The sequence below is a fragment of the Schistocerca gregaria genome, chromosome 2 (genome assembly GCF_023897955.1).
Source record: "Schistocerca gregaria isolate iqSchGreg1 chromosome 2, iqSchGreg1.2, whole genome shotgun sequence".
NCBI lineage: Eukaryota > Metazoa > Arthropoda > Insecta > Orthoptera > Acrididae > Schistocerca > Schistocerca gregaria.
Window position 1 is genome coordinate 217,744,165 of NC_064921.1, and position 27,014 is coordinate 217,771,178.

Below are 27,014 nucleotides of genomic sequence, written 5' to 3' on the forward strand. Positions count from 1 at the left end.
CATGATTTTGTTTCGTTTTGCAGGATATTCCAGCGAGACACCATGCCGACCATAACGGTCTATGGGAACGACCTCAGCCCACCAGCGCGAGCTGCCAGAATGGTAGCCGAGGCTGTGGGACTGCACGTGGACCTCAAGAGGACCTACCCCTTGAGAGGGGAGTGCAAGAAACCCGAATACATCAAGGTAATTCATTCGGTAGAGAGCAAAGGTACCATATAGCCACAACCGCACACCGCAGCGGCTGTTGCCAAAGCCACTGACCAATGTTACCTGTTCTCGGCCAACGGAAAGTCTCAGTGCCACAAAATTACTCACCAATATTCTTAATGACGGTTTGCTGCAGAATTCCTGAATATAACCGTAGTCCGAATACGAGAGACCTTCGTAAATAGGGCACAGGTCGGTATTACTATAGATTGTTTGATGCAGCAACACTGAAAATTACATCAGATGTAAATGGGAATTTGGGAAAGAAGCAAGCGTTATTGTTATTTCGCTGTGTAACATAAAATTGGCAAGATGTCGAAATGGACCACTCGAGGGACTGTTGAAGACCAGAGGTCGTATATCAGAATCGAAATTTTGTGGGGCAAAAACCCGACAGAAACTCAAATTGCGTTAAGTGAAGTTTGTGGCGAGTTTGAAGTGGGCCGTAGTACAGTTTCACGTTAGGTTAATCATTTTCGTGGTGATCGTATGGACATAGACCATAATCCAAGACCCGGAAGGCCAGAAACGTCAACAGAGGAACGAAGTGTGAGGCTTGTGGCAGATGCTCTAGAAAAAGATTGCAGTGCTACTTGTGAAGAACTCTCTGAAGCCACGAGTATTGCCTCAACATCAGTATTTCGTTGTCTGACAAACGATTTCAAGAATAAAATTTCTGCGAGATGGAGCCCACACTGACTGCTGATGAGAAGCAGAAACGCATGGACATTGCAATCTCGCTCTAACAACGATTCGACCGCGAATTCTGATATATGCTATTACATCTACGTAAATATAACCATAATTTTATTTTCCTTTCTTCCTCTTTCAGGAACGAGAATGGTATTACAGTCCCTTTTACGTACAAGCGTGCTTTGTTCTTTAATAGAATCTAATAACAAAGTGAAAGGTGTCGCAGTTTAATCGAAATACTCTGCAGTACCGAGCAGCAGCAATGGCTGCCGTTCAATGTCACTGCAACGAGACACTGCAGCGAAATAGTTGTACAACTCAAACGTTGCGATGTGCCTTTAACACAATCGTAAAAATTGTTGGCACTCACGGCAGCTCAACTGCAGCCCACAAACACGGAGCTGGATCTGAAGTCCGAGCATCTCATTTGAGGGTATCTCAGATTTTCATCAATACTAATTGAAATCAATCGACATGAGTGGTCACAAAATCACCCTATTGTCCGTGGAGTGTTGTAATGCTATAAATTTTGACGCAAAGGAGGCACCATTAACCTTAATCGTGATTGGTTGAACTACACTATCTGTCTACATCTGAATAATTACTCCGCAATTCACATCGAAGTTTATGACATAAGGCTCGATGAACCATTTTCAGGTTACTTCTCCACCGTTCCGCCCCTAACAGCATGTGGAGAAAACATTGTTCCTAAGGGTGACCATTTCTTAAATCGTCAAATTTACATCCACATGAAGAATTTATACACACAAATATACTTAAATACAAAATGTCATCATAAAATTACTTAACGTAATAAACGATTTACATCGTTTTTTACATGCATAGCTCACATACAATGCAAAGACGTAAAAGTCCAATACAGCACAATTTGGCTTGCATCTACAGAAAATATAATGCCAATATGCGAAAATTTTACAGCAAAAAAACATAAAAAATTTAAAAATTTAAATAAACCATAAACAAATGATGCTATGGGTGCGGCAGAACCGACTAAGCAGTTTCTATCGGTTACCGCTGACGCTGTGGTGGGGGTAGTCGAGTAGCACGTGGTCAGCCTTTGTTCAGTCGTTGACCCCATTTCAGTATCCAACATGGTCTGGACCGGTGCACATCGTAGTTTTGCTGTTCGAGGTTATTATGAAAACAAGAGATCTGTGATCGCTACACAACGAGCTTTTCGCCGTCAGTTCGATATTCCATGCAACAATGCCCTTCCTAGTGCAAACACAGTTCTATCCTGGGTTCGGCGGTTGGAGTCAACTGGTAGCATACTAAGAATAGATGCACATGGACGACGCAGATTTTTCAGAACACCAGAAAACGTGCAGCGGGTGAGAACAGCAGTTCAACAATCGCCGCAACGTTCTGCTCGATGACATGCTCTTGCATTGGGGATTTCAGACTGCAGTTTGAGAAGGGTTCTGCATTGCGATTTGAAGTTCCATCCTTTCAAAATAATGATAGCTCAAGAATTAAGCCCAGCAGACTACACCAACCGTAAAAATCTGTTGAGCAAATGCTTGCTCAGATCCCTCCGAATGCAGCTTTCTTCAGTAGTGACGAGACACATTTTCATCTTAGTGGTTGCGTGAATAAGCAAAACATTCGCTACTGGGCTGAAAACAACCCCAGAATTATTCATGAAAGACTGCAACATTCTACTTAAGTGACAGTGTGGTGTGCCGTATCACAATTTGGCGTTGTAGGCCCTTACTTTTTGAGGAGGAAGGAGTGACCATGACAATGAATTCCACACGTAATGTTTCAATGCTAAAAAATGTTCTGCAACTCAGAATACACGAAATTGTTGAAGAACATGGACTGGGGGACTTGTGGTACCAACAGGATGGAGCTACTGCTCACACAGTTCGAATTTCGCTTGACGTATTGAGAGAATTCTTTCAGGGACGCCTCGTCTCTTTGAGGGGTGATGTCGGGTGAACTGCGCGGTCACCAGATTTGAGCATTTGTGACTACTTTCTTTGGGGATAGAGTTAAAAGAGCGTATTATTGACCAAGTGAATGCCATACCCCGCGATATGTGTGCAAGAGCTGCTCTAAATGTCAGGAATCGTCTACAACAATGTATGGATGCTAACGGCCGCCATATTGAGGACATTATTTTGAAAACGAATTGAATGTAAAATGGTATACTCCACTAATTTAGAAAATAGAAACATCTTTTCTCTATACAGCCAGATTTACTTTTTATTGCTCTTTATAACTGCTTAGTCAGTTCTGCAATATTCGGCATATGCCCCTGTATCAATAATGTGTAGATACAGGTAAGCATGATTGAAATACCCCAAAACAACAGTCTTCCGTGGTTATTTACATTAAAGCATTGTCCTCCTGAACAAACCCCATATACTTCAGTCTATTGCAAGTTATATCATAAAAACACTCGGTACACATAAACTTTTTAATATTAATAATACGAAATTACTACACTTTATTAGAAAAAGCTGCTGCCCCCAGAATGGGTGTTACGCCAATCCTTCTTGGCTCCTATGAACCAGTAGCATACACTTTTTTCTTCTGTGCCTCTTTACATTTTTAAAAGCAGTCTATTTTACATTATCTTTAAGAAACTTTGTGCATTCTTCCTTGTAGGCTCCCCCTTTTATTTTGACATAATTTTTAGCAGTCCTTTTTCGTCAAAATCCATGGGTTTGTTGTGCCTCTCGGGCTGCATTATTTCACTTAACTCTCCTGTAAGTAACACATTTGTTTCAATTTTCTATCATTGCACATTTGTACAAAAGTATCTCAGAATCTGAAACTGGACAGATATCGATATGGTTTCAATAAAATGTATGCATAATACAGACATTAGATAGTAATAGCATTTACATGTTTTTTACACATTTCTGGCTACATACATTTTAGGTCAACAATATTTCTAGTTCATTATGGTTTTCTGTACTTAGGATAAACCAGAAAGTATGCATAAGGATGTGGTATTCCTTGAATTTCAAAAGAACCATAATAAACGTATTTAAATTTTGAACTTTCGTGATCTGCTTCACTAGATTTTTCGCGATGTTTAACAAGTACCAGTTCACCAATGTTAAATTTTGAAAATTTTACCTTTTAATCGTTCCATTGGGCTCCAGATTCTGCTTTTCGTCTATTTAGTTCTCTCACCATTTTCTTTTCTGAATGGGCATTCTAACACTTCTTCTATCAGACTTTTAGTTTTATGACCTGCAGGTGTGGAACCAGTTGTTTCATGACGTAATGAATTCAAGATTGCTTAGAATTTTGGAATACATTTGCCCCAAATACTATGGTTTTAGTGACAGTATGTCCTGCATAGCCTTCCTAATTCTCACATATAGCGTGCTATGGGATTACTAGATGGATGGCAGGCTGAAATGTGTGTTACTTCTATTCCGTTTTGCTCCATTCCTTCTAACCATATTTTTGCAAGAAACTGCGGACTATTGCCAGATAGTACTCTCCTTGGTATTCCTATTTCGTTAAAGTATTCCGACCTTTTATGGAAAACCGCTTTAGCTGTGGCTTTCCTGGCTGGATACTGTTTAATAAATTTTGAAAATACATCTAAAATAACTAGAGTGTAGGTAAAATTTCCAGCAGTTTTAGGCAGATACCCATAACGGTCCACAGACAGTACCTCTAAGTTATATAGTACTTTGAGAGTCTGCATAGCACCTCTGTTAGTATTCTTGGTCACTTTAGCCCTTTGACAAACACCGCATGACTTTAAACATTCTGTAAACTTTTTCATAGCATTACTCCCAATTTTGACAATACTTGCAATTTCTCATGGCACTTTTTTGCCCCACAATATCCATACGTCAAATGAAAGTCATAAATTAATTCTATTTCAAAGTGTGATAGCCAACAGGCTTGCCACTCTTCGCTGTTTTTCCCTTTTCGAACAAACAGTACCTCTTTAAATATTTAAATATTTTGAAAAGTATTATTATCTGTGGACAATCATTACTGTCAAATTTGACCTTCAGTTATTTCCATACTTCATCTTCGTTTTGGAATCTCGTAACATTTTTATATATATTGGCTATTCTTTTACTACCAGTTACCTCTTTGAAGTATAACATTTTAAAAGTTCCATTCTCATTGTTTTCTAAATCGATTTGTTTATTACCATTAGGTAGCCTTGACAGTGCGTCAGCAATTTGGTTTTCTGCTCCTTTCACGTACAATATTTCTTGGTCTACCATTACTTCTTGTCATGAATGGTATTCACCTCTTTACTTTCTAAGCCGGGTGGTTCTTTCTTCTTTCTTCTTTTCGATCGCAAAGTCTTTCGCAATGCTTAGTTGTTGCCGTTTACTAATCATTTCCTCTGGCGGTTTCTTTTCTTTAGGATCCGTTATATCTTCCGGATCTTGTATTGACTTTACTGCTTCTCAGGCCTCGTCATTTACAGATTTTATTTTCTCTTGACTAATTTCTTTTTCGTGTTTGCTGTCCAATTTCGCCAACTTTTCGCACGCAGTATTCTCATTCTCTGATATTCTCATTTGTATCAGACATAGTTTTTCAGTAACCTATTTTTCCTCCGATACTGAATCACTAGATTGATTGATTTCTTCATTTTCATTTAAGTTGGCATCTTCGCTATCACTGTCAGCTTCTAACATGAAGCCCTTCTCAATTTGTTTCAGAACTCTAGATCGTCACTTGTCTCGTAATTCACTCATTTCTGCATTTGTTCTATAGTGACGAGTTCCTGTTGCTTATCTTTTGTAGCAGACAGGTGGTTTCCCTCTGTTGAAGGTTCGTCTTCATTAGAACTGTCTTCCTCATCTTCCCTGCCGTAATCAGCTTACACTTCATAATCATTATAATCTTTGTGGATTTCAATCAATCGAACAAATTAGTTTTCCATCAAACCAGGCTTATAAATAACAGAAACGTTATCCGCAGATTCGTTGTCACAAAATGATTCTTCATCGAAGTGTAAATTTGGCATCTCCTACTTCACGTCTGCTGACAACTTTTTCATTTTCCCTAGCATTAGCAACATACTCCCTCTGCATAGTGCTTTAATTGTATCGGCAGCTCGCGTACTTTGCGCGGTTCCTTTCTCCTTTACCTCTTTTCCCGTTATAGTAACGCTATCTTCCTTTTCATTACACTGCTTTATACCGTCTTATACATTACTCATCTGTATACGCCATTTATCAATTCCGTACAAACTATCCTGTATCTCAGTTACTGCACGTTGTCTATCCATAGCCCCTGAATTGGTTACAGTGAGCGATGCTCCATCTACTGGTTTACTCACAGTCTCAGCTCATTGCCCTATGACGTCACTCTTCGTCTGCACTGCTATAGAATTAGTTCTCACTACAGTTTTCTGCTGCAGCGGCTTGTTAGAGCACGAAATACGTCTGCTGCTAGCCGATTGTGATTTACCTGCAGTACCGTCTGTCACGGCAGGCCTAGTGCCCAGCATCTCATCCGCACCGAACTGCAGCGTATCAAAGCCTCTCTGTCTGTGTCGAGAACAGTTATTGCGTTGGGGCCTCCTCTATCTTATTCCCTCATCCGCCCGACCTTCAACGTTCGCGGTATTTAGTTCAACACCTCTCTATGGAAGCTATTTTGTAGCCTATGTCCTCTTCCGCGATGGTTGGTGGACAATCTTCCTTTGCCTCTTCCTCTCTGAACAGCATTAACACGATACTGGTTATGATTCTGCTCATCATTGCTGTTATTCCTATCCTTTCTTTCATTCAAGAGGTTATTATTCTAACGGAAGTTGTCTTCCCACCAATGATCTTCGTCAATCATGTAATCTAAAATGCAGGAAAAGTACGGTGGTTACTGCACACATATCATTTGGAGTCTTCTGCTAACTTTTTCCAGAGTTCCCATATGATTTCAAAAATCACTCTTTCGGTTCCATAAGTGAGCCAGTCTCCTATATTATGAGTCACAAAATTCTTTCATGTTCATTCGGCCTTTACCTTCGAACATTCTCATCATTATAAACTCACGCCAGAGGCTTTTTGTATCTGCTCATCTGCACAGACCAAAATTCGTCCAAGAACGTCTGTCTAAATTCACTAAGGTCATTGCTTAAGTACTTAATTCCCCATTGTTTAGCATCTCCAGCTAAACAAATAATTACTATATTTACTTTTTCCTGACCAGTGATATTTTCACGAAATATCCTTTCGCCGTTGTCAATAAAGTCCACAGGGGATAATTCACTGTGTTTTCAGTAAAAGTCAAATTATTCTTTGCACTTTAGTACCTTGTAAATTGGTGTTCTGTCTACCACATAGGGGCCATTACGCGTAATCTCTCTTTCTATGTCAATAACTTTTTCTTGTATTATTGCAACACTTCCCTTCGCAATGCTCTACTTTCCTTTCTAGCTTTTTCTCAGTCTCTTGAACAGTCATCCTGAGTTGCGAAATCTGTTCTTCATTTGCTTTCATTATTGCTGTCTTAATATGGGAAAAATTTTCCTCAAATTTTAACTCTACCATAGGCTTGACCTGTTCCTGTATTTTCTCTACGTCGGTTTCAAACCTGTCATTAATGCCCCAAATTTCTGCCTGTGTATTACTAACAGTTTCACCTAAATCTTTCACATCTTTCTTATGTTACTAAGTTCGTCAGTCACAAAACCTATTTTATTATTAACTTTTTCTAACTTTCAGTTATTCCTTTCCTTTCGTTCACTCTGTTTCTTAAGTTTTACCTTTACGCTGGCAGTATTTTTAGACTGTGTTTCCATTTTCACAGATAGACTTTTAGTACCATTGGCTCGTTCCTGACTAATTTTATTCTGACTTCCAAGTATTTCCTTTTGTGCTTAGATTTGTTTGCGTAGAACTGAAGTGTTCCTGTTTTGCGCTAACACCTGCGTATGCATACTGTACAGTAATGCATACAAATCAATCGGTTGTTGTTTATTTTGGTGATTATTGTCTACGCCCTTGCCTTCCTCCTCTGAATCTACTCCTTTCTTAATCTGAGATGGGATTAACAGCATAGAAGTCTCATTTCCAAATCAATATTTTCTACCTGCTATTCCATCAATGAAATCGATTCCTCTCTGTCCTTTTCCTGTCAACTGTTTATAGACGTGTCATCGCTCTTAGCCTCCTGCTATATACGGGATATGCTTGTCTTTATCCATTTTTAATAACTGCGTAAACCACATATATAATAATGTATATTGCTATACCTAACACTTAACTATTTTAACAAACTCATGAAACTGAGACGTTTATACTTCCTCCAAAAGAATCCTACCTAACTGTAAAAATGTGTAAGTGTGCTTAACTACTTACGGACTCTTAACTGCTGTAAAAGGTATATAAACCTACCACTACTATTGTAATTTAGTATGCCTTTACCTAAATAACAGAAAACCCTGTCTCTATGTTGCCATACATACTGCACCCCAATGGAACAGACAGTCCTGATACCGTAAAAGCCACGTATAACTCTCCTACTAATGTTTAGTTTAATTTCCAAATAAAGTACGCTATGGGAGGATAGTCCTGGTAATAAGAAAAGCTAATCAAGAGAGTTACCCTTTTTATAGAATTTGACCGTGTGTTGTGTCTAATGGATAAGTAAATCAGACTATTAACTTATTTTCCTAAGATCTTACACAGTGGTTGGATAGAAACGCATTATAAATGATATCATATCGAAGCTAGGACAACTCAGCTCATTTAGTGGTTTAAAACTTGCAATAATGGTCGCCATTATATCCAGACAATGAAACAGCGAAATATTGGAAAAGCAGGAGTATGAGTTTTTCTTACTTTCTTGCCACTGTTTAAGTTGCTTCTTGAAACAAGTATTACTCGACAGTGTTGGACTACATTCTTGTACATTAAGTTTTTAAAAGAGAAAAAGTGCAGTAGATAGATTCAAGGAAGCTAAAAATATTTGACCAGGGTGGACAATTATGAAAGCACTTGCCATAATCAACAAACTTAAATACTAAAATACGTAGATACTAAGGTGTACACTTTTTATACTGAACATTTCACTTCAAGAAAACCTCTTTCTCATTGGTATTTACTTTCAACAGTTACTGTTCTTTGAACTATGTATAGTCATTTAACAGATTATAGTAACTTGGTTACACTCTGCTTGAATTTTATGTAAGCAGACTTTTACTATAACACTTTGCAGTAGTTAATAAAACACACACAAAAAAAAAAAAATTTAAATGGTGCCTCTTTATGTAGACTTGGCACTTCATAAGTCTGTAAAATAGGATACTACGATTAATCAAATGGTTGAAATGGCTCTGAGCACTGTGGGACTTAACTTCGGAGTTCATCAGTCCTCTAGAACTTATAACTACTTGAACCTAACTAACGTAAGGACATCACACACATCCATACCCGAGGCAGGGTTTGAACCTGCGACTGTAGCGGTCGCGCGTCTCCAGACTGTAGGGACTAGAACCGCTCGGCCACTTCGGGCGGCCTTAATCAAATACCAGGAAGGAACCCTATATAGGTGTACGATTAGGATGAAATAACAAGGTGAACCAGTTTAATTAATGTTCAAGAATGATTGTCAAAACATAGTTTAAATTAATGGTTCACGCTGTTAAAAGAAACAATAAAAAAAAATCTTATCTGGGGGCTGTAGGCTAGGGTGTGGCGAACAATTATGACAGCTTCACTACCATAGTACAGCCAGCAAGCATCTTGCTGCATGGACTTAGTTTCTCTTCTTGGCGTCGGTCAGTTCTACATACAGTAGCCAAACAACTCGCAGCTACGCCGTAAGACGTTTGCAGTCTTCATCCGAGGCATTTTTGTGCAAATTTGCAGGCAAAGCTCCTCCTGCTCTACATAGCTGTTGCCCCAATGACTGCTTCATACAGACTGTGTGGCTTCCTTCCCCTCTTTCGCTAGGTAGCGCGCCAATTGGTCCTTGTCACCTTTTCCACTCCCTAGAGCCAGTTTCGTTCCAAACAAAAGCATACTGTCTTTCACGCAACACCTATTTCTTACATTGTTCCTAAGCGTGACCATTTCTTAAATTATCAATTTAGATCAACAGGAACAATTAACACACACAATTATTTTTAAATACAAAATGTCATCAGAACTCAACATTGTGCTCCTCGAATCACACCGTCACCATCCTGGCCTTGAGACATGGTGCATTATCTTGTTGAAAAATGCCACTGCCGTCCGGAACGTGATCGTCGTCATGAAGGAGTGTATATGGATACTCCCGAGAGCATACTGGAGCTGCGGCAGCTTGTTCCCATTCTCCAGTACAGGTGCTCCCCTGGAAGATGAGGGAAACAATCAGACCACGCAACTATCTGCCACTGCAGCAACATCCAGTGCCGATAGTCTCGGGTCGATGTCATGGTGTTAACATTGCCACGTGCACATGTAGTCGGCTACGGAGGTTGATCATTAGGAGCATTCGGTGCACTGTGTGTTCAGAGACAGCGGTACTACGCCCACAATTATAGTTTGATGTTAGTTACGCACAGTATGTTGCCTGTTCTGTTTTACCAGTCTGCCCAGCCTACGAAGTGTAACATTTGTAATGTGGGGTGGCCACCAACGCTACGGCCTCTGGACGTGGTTTCACCTTGGTTCCGCCACATTTTGAAGACAGTCGTCACAGCACACTCCTCGACCACCCTGCAAGTCTTGAAGTTTCTGAAATGCTCATGTCGAACCTCCGGGGCATCAAAATCTGCCCTCTGCCAAATTCAGATAGATTGCACGCCTTCCCTATCCTATACACGGACAGCACACACACTGATACTACATGCGCCGTTCTTGTGTCTGACTAGCAGTCACTCCTCTCCAGATGACGCTGCTATCGCCTGGGCGGGTTTTTGTCGATAGTAGGTCAGTGGTCATAATGTTCTGGCTGATCAGCGTAGTTCAAAACCGAATATCTATAATTATCAGCTAATGTAGTGAGAAAACTACATTCCTTTTTTATTACTGGCTCCTGATTATGTATATTATGTTTCTGGTGTTTTTCTCTTAATATGCAGAGAATACTAACAACAATACATGTTACGGGGCGGATGCATTGGTTATTGTTATTCCTGCCGTTGCAAAACTTCTACTACTGAGGATTACTTCTAAGACCCTCAGTTCGTCTTCCGAAGTTGTTTTAGTTCGACTCCTACATAACTTCCTCCCAGTTTGCCGCAATTTTTGAGCTATAAACAGTTCAGACAAAAAGGGCATTGAAACTTCGTACTTCCGTGGTACGGAAGAAAACCATTAGCTCGTTAGATAGTTTTACTAATAAGGAAGTTATGAATCGAACTATGGAAATTAATTATAGCACATGTTACCTAACAGAAGGGGTAGATTGACAGCAGACAGCTTGAGGCATAAAGTAATCGCGTGGATATGGTAGTAGAGAGATGTGTGTGTGTGTGTGTGTGTGTGTGTGTGTGTGTGTGCGTGCGTGTGTGTGTTTTTGGGTTGATTGTGGGGGGGGGGGGGGGGGTTGGGGGTAGACCGTAGAGTAAGATAAAGACATGAATACGGTAATGAGGCTCAAGAAGAATGCAATAGTTATTCGAGGATGACGAGACTTGAACAGGATAGAGTAGCATAGAGAGATGCATCGAACCAGTTTTGGAACTGAAGACCAGCAGTTACAACTATATAAACAGCCTGAAAGTCTGTTTCCTAACAGTACTCGAACTTTCCGAAATTACTCTCGTATTTGAACTTTTGCGCAAAATAGTAATTAGACATCTGTTACTTTTCTTAATATTATAACAAACGTCGATCCATGCATTTACTGACAGTGTACCCTATAATGGTATGATGTGACGAGTTGAAGGGCTTGACTCACACGTAGCGCTGTTGACTGGCACTTGGTCCTTAATACCAGAACGACTTCTATTGTGTGTCGTAAAGGCTAAAGTGTCATTCCATACTTACCATCTGGAGCGGAAGAGTTGCTCGTTTTCATAGACACTTCATTATTCTTAATCCTAGCTCTAACAAAACACAGGCATGTGAAAAAGTCACACAAAGCTGAATAATTCACAGCGTATGCTGTGGTCTGATTCAATTGACAGTCATTTCCGTGTAAGATACTGAGAACACTTACAGTGTGTAATGACTTACTAATTGTGCTTCTCTCTAATAATTATTGTTTCTCTCTAATAATTACTATTGTTTCTAGGCCTCGGTACTTTCTGCCTAAATGCTCATTCTCATGTTGGTTTCATTTGCAGATGAACCCAATGCACCAGATTCCAACCATCAACGATGGCGGATTCTTTTTGTCTGAAAGGTATGTTCACTTACATCTTATTAATGCCACAATGAATTGGTTATAAAGCGTAACTTCTTTAATTGTACTTTTTGTTGAATTTATTTGTAATATTAGTAATGATTTCATATGTGGAGTACGTACGATATGATGTGACTTGTGCTAGTACTTGGTATTAGTTAAGTGCTCCTATCAGCGTTATCAGCGTTATTGGAATTACGTATGGTAAGCGACATTTCCTTATCTGTTTGTGATAAGTACATTAGTTACATGGACCTATTTCAGAATGTGCTAGTACGTTTGATGTATGAAGGTAGCATAAATTTTGATAGCTACAGTCTCCAAATATTTTCTACAAAGTTGTAGGAAGTATATGAAAGAAATTTTATCCGTGGTTATTTTGTTTGGGTTGAGTAGCATTGCTACTGTACACATGGTAAAATTTTTCAAAAATGCTTTATCTGGCTATGAAACAAATCTTGCTGATAAAAAAACACATTGGTGCCTCATAAAACTCCCTAAAGGACTTAGTTGAAGGACTAGACCTTGGACGGAGGCAGGACTTAATTCACCATTTATTGACACAAAGTTTTATTCATGTAACCAATTAATTCAAATAACAATTATAATGAAAGGTTTTGCCAAATGAGTGGTTACCAGATATCTACATACGTTTGACCTTTAGATAAAAATTCTGGTACAGATACAGTCAGTAAAGGGAACAAACTAGGATTATATAACAGTTCTCTGAACAGCGTGTCCTTACAATCGATTGACGCTAATGTAACCTTCATGGGATTATTGAACCATGAATAATAGTAGAATGATAGGATCAACCATTACAGATCAAACGGCAGACGCCAATTGACGTCAATACAAATTGTTGAGGTTATAGTAATGATATTACAATAATACGCTTTGGATGTTACGTGTCTCGAGGACTAGACTGAAAACTAACTGAACAGTGTCAAAATCGACCAACAGGCATTAAATGACACACTTGGGAAATGCATTCATAACTGAATAAATAGAAGAAGCGAGTTAAAACTTGCATGACTGTCATCTGAAACAGAATTTAGCTAACGCCTGAAAAGGACAGGCAGTAGCTAGATATACAGAAATTATTCTTAAATTTGTGAACCTTGGACCAATACACGACATTTATCTTACCAATACATCTGAGCTCCAGGAGCCGATCAGGTGCGGACATGATCTCCGTACAGAACAGGCAGCGTGGACGACGGCCAGTTGTCCGACTCCACCACCACTTGTCGGCCCGACCAATACTTCGAGGTATACAAGTCTCAGACCGCCACTTTCTCACACTGTTGTTGTTGTTGTTGTTGTTGTTCTGGTCTTCAGTCCTGAGACTGGTTTGATGCAACTCTCCATGCTACTCTATCCTGTGCAAGCTTCTTCATCTCCCAGTACCTACTGCAACCTACATCCTTCTGAATCTGCTTAGAGTATTCATCTATTTGTCTCCCTCAACGATTTTTACCCTCCACGCTGCCCTCCAGTACTAAATTGGTGATCCCTTGATGCCTCAGAGCATGTCCTACCAACCGATCCCTTCTTCTTGTCAAGTTGTGCCACAAACTCCTCTTCTCCCCAAATCTATTCGATACCTCCTCATTAGTTAGGTGATCTACCGATCTAATCTTCAGCATTCTTTTGTAGCACCACATTTCGAAAGCTTCTATTCTCTTCTTGTCCAAACTAGTTATCGTCCATGTTTCACTTCCATACATGGCTACCCTCCATACAAATACCTTCAGAGACGACCTCCTGACACTTATATCAATACTCGATGTTAACAAATTTCTCTTCTTGAGAAACACTTTCCTTGCCATTGCCAGTCTACATTTTATATCCTCTCTACTTCGACCATCATCAGTTATTTTGCTCCCCAAATAGCAAAACTCCTTTACTGGTTTATGTGTCTCATTTCCTAATCTAATTCCCTCAGCATCATCCGACTTAATTCTATTACAATCCATTATCCTCGTTTTGCTTTTGTTGATGTTCATCTTATGTCCTCCTTTCAAGACACTGTCCATTCCGTTCGACTGCTCTTCCATGTCCTTTGCTGTCTCTGACAGAATTACAATGTTATCGGCGAACCTCAAAGTTTTTATTTCTTCTCCATGGATTTTAATGCCTACTCGGAACTTTTCTTTTGTTTCCTTTACTGCTTGCTCAATATACAGTTTGAATAGCATCGGGGAGAGGTTACAACCCTGTCTCACTCCCTTCCCAACCACTGCTTCCCTTTCATGTCCTGTCTCACATACACTCCCTCAAACAATATTAACTTCAAAACTGGTAACTGTTACTGAGTGTCCCTGGAGCATAAACGGAACGTTTAAGTCCACTAACTAAGAAAGACACAAAAGGGCCCGCAGGTGCAGGGCAAACCCACAACACTTGCCAGGACTACAACAAATCGTAAGAAATTGTGATCCAATAAATTGCGCGTCACAATACTATAACGAACACGTTACAACTTAAACTCCCTAAATAAATAATCCTACCCTGAGTAAACAAAGCCAGTGCTCTTATAACAATAAAAACAACATCAAATTTGCCCCAAAACACGTTAATCAAATTGTCACTGCCTCCAAACAGTATTCGAATCACAATTAAACCCTAGGTATTTAAAACAAACAATTCAAATCACACCAACATAAGATTACGTCAAGGAAATGCATGAAAGGATAAATTAGCCTGACAATAATTACACGTCCTTGATGGACCCAAACATTTTAGACTCCACAGAAAGTTCTGGTGCAATGATCGTACTTTGGTGCATCTGTTTCTTCAGTGCTTTCTCAAACAGACAAAATACGAAGATTGAGAAACAATACACAGTAAGCCCCAAGATTTAAATGGTAAACCATATTATCGACGCCATCTGCGTAAACACAAATTACTACAGTCAGAAGTTTCGTAGAGGCGAACCACAAGAGAAATTGTACAGAGGGTTCCGTGACTGAAAATCAACCACTAACCTGTATTAGGTTCCTTGCAACACGAAGGGGAGATTATGTTAGTTGAAGTCCTTGTCCAGCAGCATCGGAAAGGTAGGTCACGAGTCACGAACTTCAGCATTATACATCGGCTAACGACCACCAAACTTCTTCGCTGCACAGTCCGTCCAAAATGCGCCCAATACAACCAGCGCCGACCCGAATGGACGTCTTCATCGCTACAGTATTCGCCGCCAAGGTAGCCGCATGTTCGTTTGGCCGATCCTCTCTCGTGCTCGCAACCTCACGACTACATCACGAGCGCCGAAAGGGTACGATCTCTGGAGGAGAATCGATAGGACGAAAGCTGACACCACACGCTTGCCTTATGGAGAGTAAGGTTAATATCTTGTATAACCTGTTACTTTTCTATCCGGTCTTTAATACAACACTTTACACTGCTTTGCTTATCATGATTCATTCCACATTGTTACTGAAAAATGGAACTTTTACGCACTTTAGATTATTCATTTTATTTACAATAATTTACATTTTCCTTCAGTTGGTGTATTTATTTTCAGTCTGTTGAGTGAGAAATATATTTCAACGTTTTCGTAGATAAATTTACTCTTACAGTATATAATTTAGTAAGTAAGTAACAGGAGTACGATTTCGCACAGCAGACAGTGAAGGCAAAGGAAGGAGTAGTGAACCGTATTAAAATCGTTGTCAGGTTCTATAGCACAGCCATAAATGATCATAGGTGAAACTAATACGAAAGATGCCAAAATAAGCTTTTGAGTGAACGTTCATTAAAAGAAAATTACTTTTGATTTTCAAGGATCTGTGAGATTTAACCACTGATGGGAAATAAGAGCAAAGTGAAATGCGTTCCAAGCTACTGAAATATGCAGAGGAAATTACTCCTCGCATCATTTGCTTGCTATAAACGTACATAAAGACGGCAAGGAATCATATGAAAAAAAAAAATCTTCGAAATTCTAAAATATTTGCAGTTACACAAAACAGGATCTTACAAACATTTATAATATTTAAGACTTATTTTATCAATCAATCGTGTCTGATTTTATGTATTTCATGTTTCAGTCATGCAATTGTGACCTATTTAGCGGACAAATATGCGAAGAATGAAAACTTATATCCGAAGGACATCCTGAAACGCTCGATAGTTCACGAGAGGCTGTTTTTCGACGTCGCGTTTTATAGTAAAGTTATATCGTTTGTGGTAAGCATTTATGTCTCATTTTTCAAGTAAGTCATTCCCTTTACCAAATAGAGAAAACATAGACCAAGCATATATTGTAGTTTGAGATGTGACGGTTTGGTAATGTAAGGTGTTGTAGATTCAGGGGAAAAATTATTGAACTATATGAAGAAATTGGTTACAAACTACGGCGTGCACACACTTCATTCAACATGCAAATATCCCTACAGATATTCGGGTTTATGCTGTGACATGTTCGATATGCCTGCCATCATTGGTGGTGATGATGTGGGCATGACCCGCTGAAATGTCGTAACATCGATGCTGTCCTTGACCTTTTGAATGGCTGTTTTCAGCTCAGCAATGGTTTTGGGTTTATTACTAGACGTCTTATGTTTAATATACCCACAAAAAGGTGTCGTATGTGTTCAGATCCGGAGAATATGACGGCCAATGGAGGCCCATGCTTGTCCCCTCTGGGTACTCCAGAGCCAGAATGTTGTCCCCAAAGTGCTCTTCTACCTCGATGCGGACGAGCTCTGTCTTGCAGGAACAACATCTTGTCGAAATCAGAGTCATTTTGGATAATGGGGATTAAATCATTTTCCAAACCTTTCACGTATCGTTCGGTAGTCACCCTGCCGTCAAAGAAAATCGCACCGATTATTCGGTAACTGGAAACTGCACGCCGCACCCTCACCCGTTCTCGATCGCGAGATGCGGATTCTCAGTCCACCAAATGCGCCAATTGTGCTTATTGAGGAACCCACCCAAATGAAAGATGGCTTTGTCGCTAAAAAAAAAACAAACAGTGCTTACTATTCCCAACCACACCCAGCGGCCAACCGTGCAGTTTGAACTTCCTAACGCAAACCGTTCACAAGTTTGACGATTTTATTTCATATAGTTCAACAATTACCACCCTGCATTTTCTTACTGAAATGTTTACAAGACTAACTTAAAGCGACCTTCGAACTAGCAACACGCAGTTAAAAATGTATATAAGTAAGAGGACTAGAAAAAAAAAATTCATTGCTATAATGCCATTTTATTGATGCTGGTTAGTGAAATATTTGCTAAGTAGCAAGTAGAATAAGTCATTTACAAACTATATGACGGAGATCATTAAGAAGAAACAAGGTCAGTTGAGGTGAATGTGAAGAGAATAGAAAAGAAAGTAGCTTAATCGGTAAAAAAAATTGTTTCTGGCAAGCCTAACAGTTTTCGAGTGAAGCCAGTTTGGCACAGGGAACCACAGCGGCCTTTAGGTCCCTTGCGTTGCAGATGCTGAAACCGCCACGTGCGGCATTGTATCTACATCTCTCTACATCTCAGATGTCAATACTAGCCAATGCTGCCGCTCCTGCCACTGTTTCCCTATCCTCACATGCATTTAGACATATAACCCTGGCAAAGAAAAAGAAAATGCAAGAGGAATCACACCGAGTTTTGAACGTCCGACAACTGCAGCGAGAGGTGAGTGTAGGCGCCAGCTCTCCCACCCTCCTTACTCTGCCCGTAACTGAAAATGGGTAACATGGACTATCTTGAACGCTCAGAGTTATACGTATGTACAGTTCACGCTACATGTGGTCTGTGATGAATAGTCAAAAGCATCATATAGCCAAATCGACAACCATATTCGTGTGTTGGTATATCTGCCCATTTTCTTAGTAAGGTGATAGCTGGTCGCATAAACATATTTTTGTAAGTGGATGTCAGTTTCGACTGAGGAAACGCTCGCTACCTCAAACATAATCTATAGGTGTAGTTTCTTCCTGCTACAACAATCCGTGTCAATGTCAAAATCACTCCGTCGAGAGGTCGTGTGTGGATTGTTTTTCTCATAGGTCTGCAAAATAAGCTAATGATCAGTTCAGAATCACTGCACAGTCGAAGAGATACACTATTTGATCAAGAGTATTCGGGCACCTGGATGAAAATGACTTAAAAGTTCGTGGCGCCCTCCATCGGTAATGCTGGAATTCAATATGGTGTTCGCCCACCCTTAGCAATGATGACAACTTCCACTGTCGCAGGTATACTTTCAGTCAGGTGCTGGAAGGTATCTTGGGGATTGGTAGCCCATTCTTGATGGAGTGCTGCACTGAGGAGAAGTATCAATGTCGGTCGGTGAGGTCTGGCACGAAGTCTGCGTTGCAAAACATCCCAAAGGTGTTCTGTATGATTCAGGTCAGAACTCTGTGCACGCCATTCCATTACAGGGATATTATTGTCGTGTAACCACTTCGCCACAGGCCGTGCATTATGAACAGGTGCTCGATCGTGTTGAAAGATGCAATCGCCATCTCCGAATTGATCATCAACAGTGTGAAGCAAGAAGGTGCATAAAACATCAACGTAGGCCTGTGCAAAACAACAAGGAATGCAAGCCCCCTCCATGAAAAACACGAAAACACCATAACACCACAGCTTCCGAATTTTAGTGTGGTACTACACACGCTGGTAGATGACGTCCACCGGGCATTCGCCGTACCCACACACTGACATCGGACCAGCATATTGTGTACCGTGATTCGTCACTCCACACTACGCTCCTTACACCAAGCGAGGCGTCGTTTGGTATTTAGCGGCGTCATGTGTGGCTTATGAGCGGGCGCTCGACCATGAAATCCAAGTTTTATCACCTCCTGCCTAGCTGTCGTATTGCTTGCAGTGGATCCCGACGCAGTTCGGAATTCCTGGGTGATGGTGTGGATAGATGTCTGCCTATTATACACTACGAACCCTCTTCAACTGTAGGCGGTCTCTGACAGTCAGACGAGGTCGGCCTGTACACTTTTGCGCTGTGAGTGCCTATTGACGTTTCCACTTCACTATCACATCGGAAACAGTGAGCCTAGGGATGGTTTTAGGAGTGTGGAATCTCGCGTACAGACGTATGGCACAAGCGACACCCAATCACGTGACCACATTGGAAGTACGTGAGTTCCACGGAGCACCCCATTCTGCTCTCTTATGATGTCCAATGATTACTGAGATCGTTGATATAGAGTACCTGGCAGTAGGTGTCAACACAATGCACGTAATATGAAAAATGTATGTTTTCGGAGGTGTCCGGATACTTTTGATCTAACTTTTATCGATCCTTCCTTCTATCTCTTGATGAAGCACGTGAACCTCGTGAGAGATTAGCTACACGTCTGCACCAGGTTTCATCTCCTCTCGTCCTCGCATTTATCTTCATGCCAATGATAATACTAGAACATTGCTACACATTAGAAGCTCTAATCACTATCAAGCTGATGAGTTATACATATCTTTTTCTACTGGTTAAACAGATTCTTATTCCTTTCGTTAATTTTATTATTCAATGTCTGGTGGCGCTTGCCGAGGATGCAAGAAAATAATTTCACAAGGAGCCTCGTGGACTGTGGAGTGTGTCCCTAAGGACACACCGAAATCACAATCGAAATCAGTTGTAGTTGCCACACACTTCTTTATTACAAACACATTGCTCATGACACATTCTCAGTAATCATAATTACATCAAAGCTTGTCTTTTAGAACACAAAAGTCTTTTAAGATACCTTCTATATATTTTTTTGCTTTCAACCACTTACATTAATTTAAAACATGTCCACGGACCCATAATTAATTCAATATGACTGACACATATATCACACCTACTTCATCACTTACATAGAAACTCTTTTATCCATCTTTTCATCAAATCCAAGTTCGGAATTCAGACAGACAGTAATGGTTTAAGGCTTCTTCGGCCAAGTTTTCGTAAACTAAAAACAATATTCATAAAAGTACCTTTCGTAAAATATGACTGACGTTACTAGCTCAGATAGAAGTTCTGAGTTCAACAAACACCAGTATTTTTAAGGTTTACTTGGGAAACTTTGCATTGACTAATTAAATATCCATAAAAACCTGATTCATAAAATATGATTAACATAACTCACATCAAAGTTCAGAGATCAACAATCCCCAAAATTTTTTAAGTTTACTCGGCCAACTTCTGATTAATTAGAACAATACTACTTGCATATACCAGGTTCGTATGATTTCATTACCTGACTATAACGAGAAGATCTTCCCGAGAAAAACTTAAGAAGGGCTGCTTTCACTCTACATGAGAATTAGTGATGGACGAGAGCACACCAAAAGATTTTAACCAACACAATAAATCCACGGAACAGGAAATGAAGTAAAAAGGTACTCAGTTTCGCACTGCGATTGAGCTTCACAAACCGTAACTCTCCACCAAAAGGATGGAATTACAGAACAGTAACAACATAGCCCGAGATGGTGAGGAGGGGGGGGGGGGGGGGGGGGGAGGGAGGCAGGGCTTTAAATATCACTCTGCCTCCGTGGTAGTCCTATCTCAGTTTGCACACATCAACCACTACCAGTTATCTGCATCATAAAACACATCTGTGGTACACAATATCCTGAGGCATGAGATACACAATCCTAAATGCACAACTAGTAATCAATATCTTTCAATGATATTCTCCACAAATGAAACCAACAGAATTAACCTCCGTGACTTACTTGGGCAGTCATGGCTTTTAAAATTTGGTTATCCAATCCCTTAAAACCCTCACTAAAATAATGGTAGAATAGCAAGAATAACCTTGGCGCACTTTTAAAGGCCAGATTAAAATAATGACATAACAGGTGGAATTGTAAAAATACTTCAGCGCAGATTGGAACGCCAGACACAGACTTACGCACTACTTAGTTACACTTCTAGCTACGTGTCTGTTTGGTGACGTCGTTACACTTCCTTAACTGACGTCAAAGTATGAAGTGAAGACACGAAATTCAGTGATAAGCAACTGGAACAAATCTAAATAGTTTACAGTACACTTAAATATTTAGTAAATACGAACACAACCCACCGAAGCAACTCGACGACGCCATTTCATTAGGCCTTTATAACTTGTAACCAAGCCGACGGAACTTGTCCTTCCAACCTCGAGGAAATCCCCATCACCACGGACGGAAGATTTGCATCGTAACGGTTAATCTTGGAACAGCGGCTGGCCACGCTCCTTAGTCATGCCGACTCGGCTTCTCGCCGTGCTGCCGACAAACACAGACCCACGTCACTCCACCTCACACCGTGGATACCCTCACACCAGCCACCAGCAGAGCGCGCGCCCTGCAGTTAAAATCCCCCTCCGCCAAAGATGTGAAGAAGACAATTAAGCATCGAAGTCGACTCAACGATGAAAAGACAATCGATGGGAACTGGCGCCAGCAACGCACCAGCTCAGACTGATTCTCTTAGATATTCTTGTTATTTATGGCACTTGAATCTCAGTCTGCAGACATCAGTTTCCTAAAGAATCACGATCCAATTTTTCAAAAACATTCGAAAGAATCGATTGTGACTTTTTCCGAGTGATGTTATGTGCAAAACATTGCAAATAACGTATTTAAATCGCTCGTAGCTGGTGCTCATAACATCGCAACACCATAAGCTGATAGAAACGGTAAACTACAAGGAAAGATACATCGAATTTTTAGATAAGACAATCAAGTTATTTGCATCTGAATATACGTCATGCAGTTTCAGCACAAAATCATTGTATTTGTGATTTTGTATTCAAGGTGAATGTACGGCAACTCGTACTGTTTCTTGCTGAACAAATACAGTATTTTCTCATTAGGAAGCAACTTTGAACACAGCATTATTGTCTCAGAATCACAAAGTCGCTGGTTCGAATTCTACTAGGTGCAGTGTTTTTCAGAATTTTATTTGAATTCAATATTTATGAATAAACTACAATGTTAATGAACAATATTGATGTGAATCACGATTATAAAAAATTCTTATTATATGAAGAAAGGAATACCCATATTGAAATAAAATTCGGTGCAAAGTAGGAAGTTATTACACAGAAATTAAAAATTTTTCCTAGACTTTACAAAAATACAACGTTAAAAAAAGTAATTGCAGTATTACTAAAATGCTAAAATACTTATCAATATACTTTTTCATGGGGCTATAAATTATATGCATGTTTTATTTTGATTACAAATGATGTTTACTTCTATATTTGATATGCAGCATGTATTCCAATAAAGTACCGGTATACAAAAATCTGCCTCTACTTGGAATCAAGCTAGTGACCTAGTGATTTCGGGACTAAAATGTTTCATGCTCAACCACGAACGTAACTGTAATGTTAATTAATAATTCAAGTATTTTATACATAAACGACTCTAAATCTTTTCAAATTTCTATTTTGCCGAGTATTTTTGTCCTGTACCTCTGTAGGAAATTTATGTTTGCGCACTCACGTTCAAGCTGAAAGAGGTCTATTGATACCATCTTTTATGTTATGTATCAACGTGTAACTGGTTGATCACTCACTAGCGAAGTTGTATCTTTACTTGAGTGGAGAAAATGCATGGCTAGAAACTGCACCAGGTTGTTTGGCGCAGAGTTTCAAGTAGATTAGAGCTATCATGAGAGACACTTTCCGTGGTGTCTGCCTGTAGCTGATAACATCGTTCTGCCGATTGCCGATTTCATAAGTTCAGACATTTTCTAGTTTGTTACTGATGAGGGAATTTCGAAGCTGCAGCACTCAGTATTATTGATGAGACCTTTCCTGGCTTTCTTTGGAATTGAATATTTCAGCATCGCTTGATTTTTCAAGAGCATCTACGTGACACATTTTCAAGATTTGTGTATCCATGTGAGTAGAGTTAGGTCTTTCTTCGGTTCGAGTGTTTGCATCCGTACACGAGGATAAATTCATATTTTATATTGAGCCTTCCCAAAGTGCTATTCTTATTTCATATTACTTTCCCACTTTCTGAATAGTATTACTGGGACTGTAAAACATATTGTATTAATTTTCTGCTTCTTAGGATTATGTGGAATTGTACAATCACGTGCTCTTTTGTAAGACAGTTATAATTACATACTGTTCATAAATTTTCTTACATGTGTTTGGAATAATAGCTAGATTTAGGTCAAAATCTTTCACGAATTATTTTCCTCATTAAGTCTTATGTTGTCCTATGAACATACATTCTTGTTTGCACAGGTGCTTACTTTTCCTTTGTTCATACACGCAGCAGTTACGTGAACAACTTATTTACAATGAACTACCTACAGCAAAGTTAGTATTAATATATACCGTCTTCGGCAGTCCCACATATGAAGTGAGTACAAGTCTCTGTTAATTTTAAGATACGTGCCGTAGCAATGACCGATATTTTGCTTTCAAATGTACTGTTTTCTCTTCAGTAGTTGATAGGAAATACTGTGTGTGTTGTATCGGCTACTGTGGGAGTCAGCACCGACACAAACAAGGAAGGAGAGAAGTTGCGACAACCGGTGCCAGCAATATAAAATGATATATACGTAACATTTGCACCAAATCCCGTGAGATCACCGAAGTTAAGCGCTGTCGGGCGTGGCCGGCACTTGGATGGCTGACTATCCAGGCCACCATGCGCCGTTGCCATTTTTCGGGGTGCACTCAGCCTCCTGATGCCAATTGAGGAGCTACACGACCGAATAGTAGCAGCTTCGGTCAAGTATACCATCGTAACGACCGGGAGAGCGCTGTGCTGGCCCCACGCCCCTTCTATCCGCATTCTCCACTGAGGGTGACACGGCGGTCGGATGGTCCTGGTAGGCCATTCGTGCTCTGAAGATAAAGGGATTTTAAAATATAACATTTGCAGATTATTAGAACACTTTCTTTCTAAAAGGGAAGGAAACATAACTCGTTATGAGGTGCCTTGCTGTGCTTCCTGTGCAGCTACATGTAATTGCTTTTACAAACTGTTACTACTCGTAGAACGCCGGCTAAGTTTCGTTTTGCTATTACTCAGTACTGATGTTCCCGAAGACTGCAACCGAACTCGAGGCTGACCAGCGATGGGCGGCTGGTTAAATCAGCGTTGGCAGGGGCCTATATTTCTGGAGATGTTGCGCAGTCTAGTCATTTCACTGGAGCGTGTCAGCTTCTTCTCGATGCTGTTTCACGGCGCTGCGCTCTACGGTGTGCAGTCAATGTTTTAGGACTGCAGAGTGTACAATTACATCTGCACTACAAGCGTTTCTCTTACTGGAAGAGGCGCATTTACACTGAAAATTGGCATTAGTACAGCTGCAAATTTTGGTTACAATTTATTTTCATAAAAGTCCACGGCCTTTTTATTGTTACGTTGCACTATGAAAGTTTGCTTAATGCCTCATTTTTTTTTATTAACGGCAGTCAGACAGCTCTGCTGTTCAATCATGAGGCAAACTTCATACAAAGAGTTATAGCTTCAGGCCATTAATATCAGAATCGTAATATCCTGTGCTCTCAATCGAAGTCGGCTTGTCTGTCAAGTCCCTTTGTCAGACTAATTCAGTTATCAGATCAGATAACAACACTGTAGGTTGTTTCCTCTTTCACTCATTTATTGCATAGCCTGAGCCTCATCTGAAACTCTAATTACATTAACTTTTAATGAAGATATCAAGTCAGTTTTTGCAGAATACGTATCTGTCTTCAGAAAAAGGAGCCGAGCGACGAATTGAGGGACAACTTAGTAGACGGCCTGGAGACTCTGGAACGCTTCCTGACCACCAGCAAGTTTCTTGCCGGGGACAACTTAACCATTGCTGACTACTGCTGCTACTGTACAATCACATTTCTTGACGTAAGTAATTTCCCTCGCCACTAGAACGCCATGTTCTCTATCAGTAAGCAATTGTGTGGAGACAGTACTGTTTTTACTCCTTACAGCTACTTCATTCTAAACTATCCTATAGTTTTCATGTTCAGAATATTCTATGAAAGCTAATTTTTTTTTACGTTTTCCCTAATTCTTTATAATTACGCCCTGTCTCAGACATGCAGTACATTTATGACCGCAAATTCGTGTAATAAGTAATGCATATTTTGAAGATCAGGTCTCAAATATCACATAAACTGGGTATTCACATTTGTCTTCTGTGATTCGTCTCCTTAGTTAAAAGATTTACCTTAATTTTATATATTAGCATATATCCATAACTGTAACAAATGTATCTGTTTCACAATATTTATTTTAACCACAATGGCTTTTCTGTGTATTAAGTTTTGCTTGATTATTTTTATCATTTTATTATAGTGGTTACGTCCTTAATTTCGTGTTACATCACCAAATCTCCAAATGTACTGTGCAACATTTGATAAACTCACAATGTCTCAGATGTTATCTTAGCGTTCATGGTAATATGATATCGGAGTGACAGGTTTATTGCGTATTTTCCATGAAAATTCGTTAGTCCTCCACGTGCCACAAACATATATGGAAACACAAGCTGTAATTTTTGTAAGTGAAAATGAAAAATCTTCCTGAAATGTGATCCAGCACACGGAGGTTTGCAGATTTTCGTCGCCGATGTGGGAAAGAGTTCTCTGCTCTCCTCGAACATAAATTCTCAAAATTTGATAGCTGCAGCAGATGCTTATCTTTAAGCATTAAATCAGTAATTTCTTTTTGTTAAGCAGTTAGTGAAGGAAATGTAAGGCTTTTAAGTGGAAGCAGAAGGAACTCATTATGCTGAATCGCTGAATTATTAAAATCATCTCAGGAGCTTTAAATCGGAAACGACACAATCGACGATTATTTAGTGCTGTTTGAAAATTACTTTGCGAACGGAGGCGCATTGCTACCCTGGACGGAGTGCTACGCCTTGAGCCGACTTCAGTTAAGGCATCGTGTTACATGTAGTCGGACATTGCTGCCATTTGTGAACCAACCTCAGTTTCGCATTTGTTTACTGATTAACCTGCTTCTTTAGTGATGGGATACTTTAGAGTCACGTAGTGACTCGTGTAAATCCCTGTATCATATTTGTTAGTAGTGGCAGAGAAAATGTTGGGTGAACAGGTCGGAGGTTGTAGTAGATAATTATTCAGTGAACCAGAATATCCTTTCTTCATTGTGTTGTTTGAGGAGTACACTAGGTTAGTTATAAAAATACGATGTCTAGTCGTCCGTTGACGCCTTGGCTTTCAGTACCATGTAGTCGCCTGCCATGGGCACTGGTGAATAAATTGAAATTTTTCGTTAAGAGTACAGAGGAAGGGAATACCTATCATTTGTCAAAAAGAAATTATTACCTAACGCGACTGGACCTGTACTTGTAACATCACGAAACGTTTCTTTCCTAGACTCTGGTACTGGAGAGAATGGTACTACGGACTTTCAGTAATTTTCGGGATCATTCCTTTTCCTGTTGGCACTTGCGGACCAAACTCTTTATTTGTTAATCTTTCGATTTTTCTTCAGTTGTGAAATTTTTACACTATGTACTTTCTTTCATATTATTTTTTGGGCGCAACGAATCATTTTAATATCAATTTTTTGTTTATTTTCTATTTCAGTTTCCAAAAAAGGGTAGAGTAGACCTCTGGAAGTACAAAAATATCCAGAGATGGATGGATCTACTACAGAACACTTGTCCCTTGTTTAAGAAGTACGACCAGATCCGCGAGAGGGCGATACAAATATATTTGGAAGATGGAAAGTATTAGATAGCCCTTTGATTTTCTTAACAAATAATCCCTGCATCGTTGGAAATATTGTACTACTGTACTGAAAAGTGTGAGCAATGCAACTGTAAATAAAAAGAATACAATAAAACTGTA

At 39.8% G+C, this 27,014-nt stretch overlaps 1 protein-coding gene across 1 annotated transcript; it reads left to right on the forward strand.

Annotated features, from left to right (window-relative positions):
- Positions 1-27,014, forward strand: LOC126336715 (glutathione S-transferase 1-like). Its single transcript, XM_050000688.1, has 5 exons — positions 1-186; positions 12,149-12,207; positions 16,263-16,401; positions 24,889-25,035; positions 26,751-27,014. Exons 1-5 carry the CDS (start codon positions 43-45, stop codon positions 26,898-26,900), a joined length of 639 nt encoding a protein of 212 aa, XP_049856645.1. The 5' UTR covers positions 1-42; the 3' UTR covers positions 26,901-27,014.

Excerpts from the sequence above, each read along its gene's own strand:
- LOC126336715 (XM_050000688.1), top strand. The coding sequence starts at position 43 with ATGCCGACCATAACGGTCTATGGGAACGACCTCAGCCCACCAGCGCGA. Across the intron at positions 12,208-16,262 it reads GGATTCTTTTTGTCTGAAAG|TCATGCAATTGTGACCTATT; the intron begins GTATGTTCACTT and ends TTCATGTTTCAG. Across the intron at positions 25,036-26,750 it reads GTACAATCACATTTCTTGAC|TTTCCAAAAAAGGGTAGAGT; the intron begins GTAAGTAATTTC and ends TTTCTATTTCAG.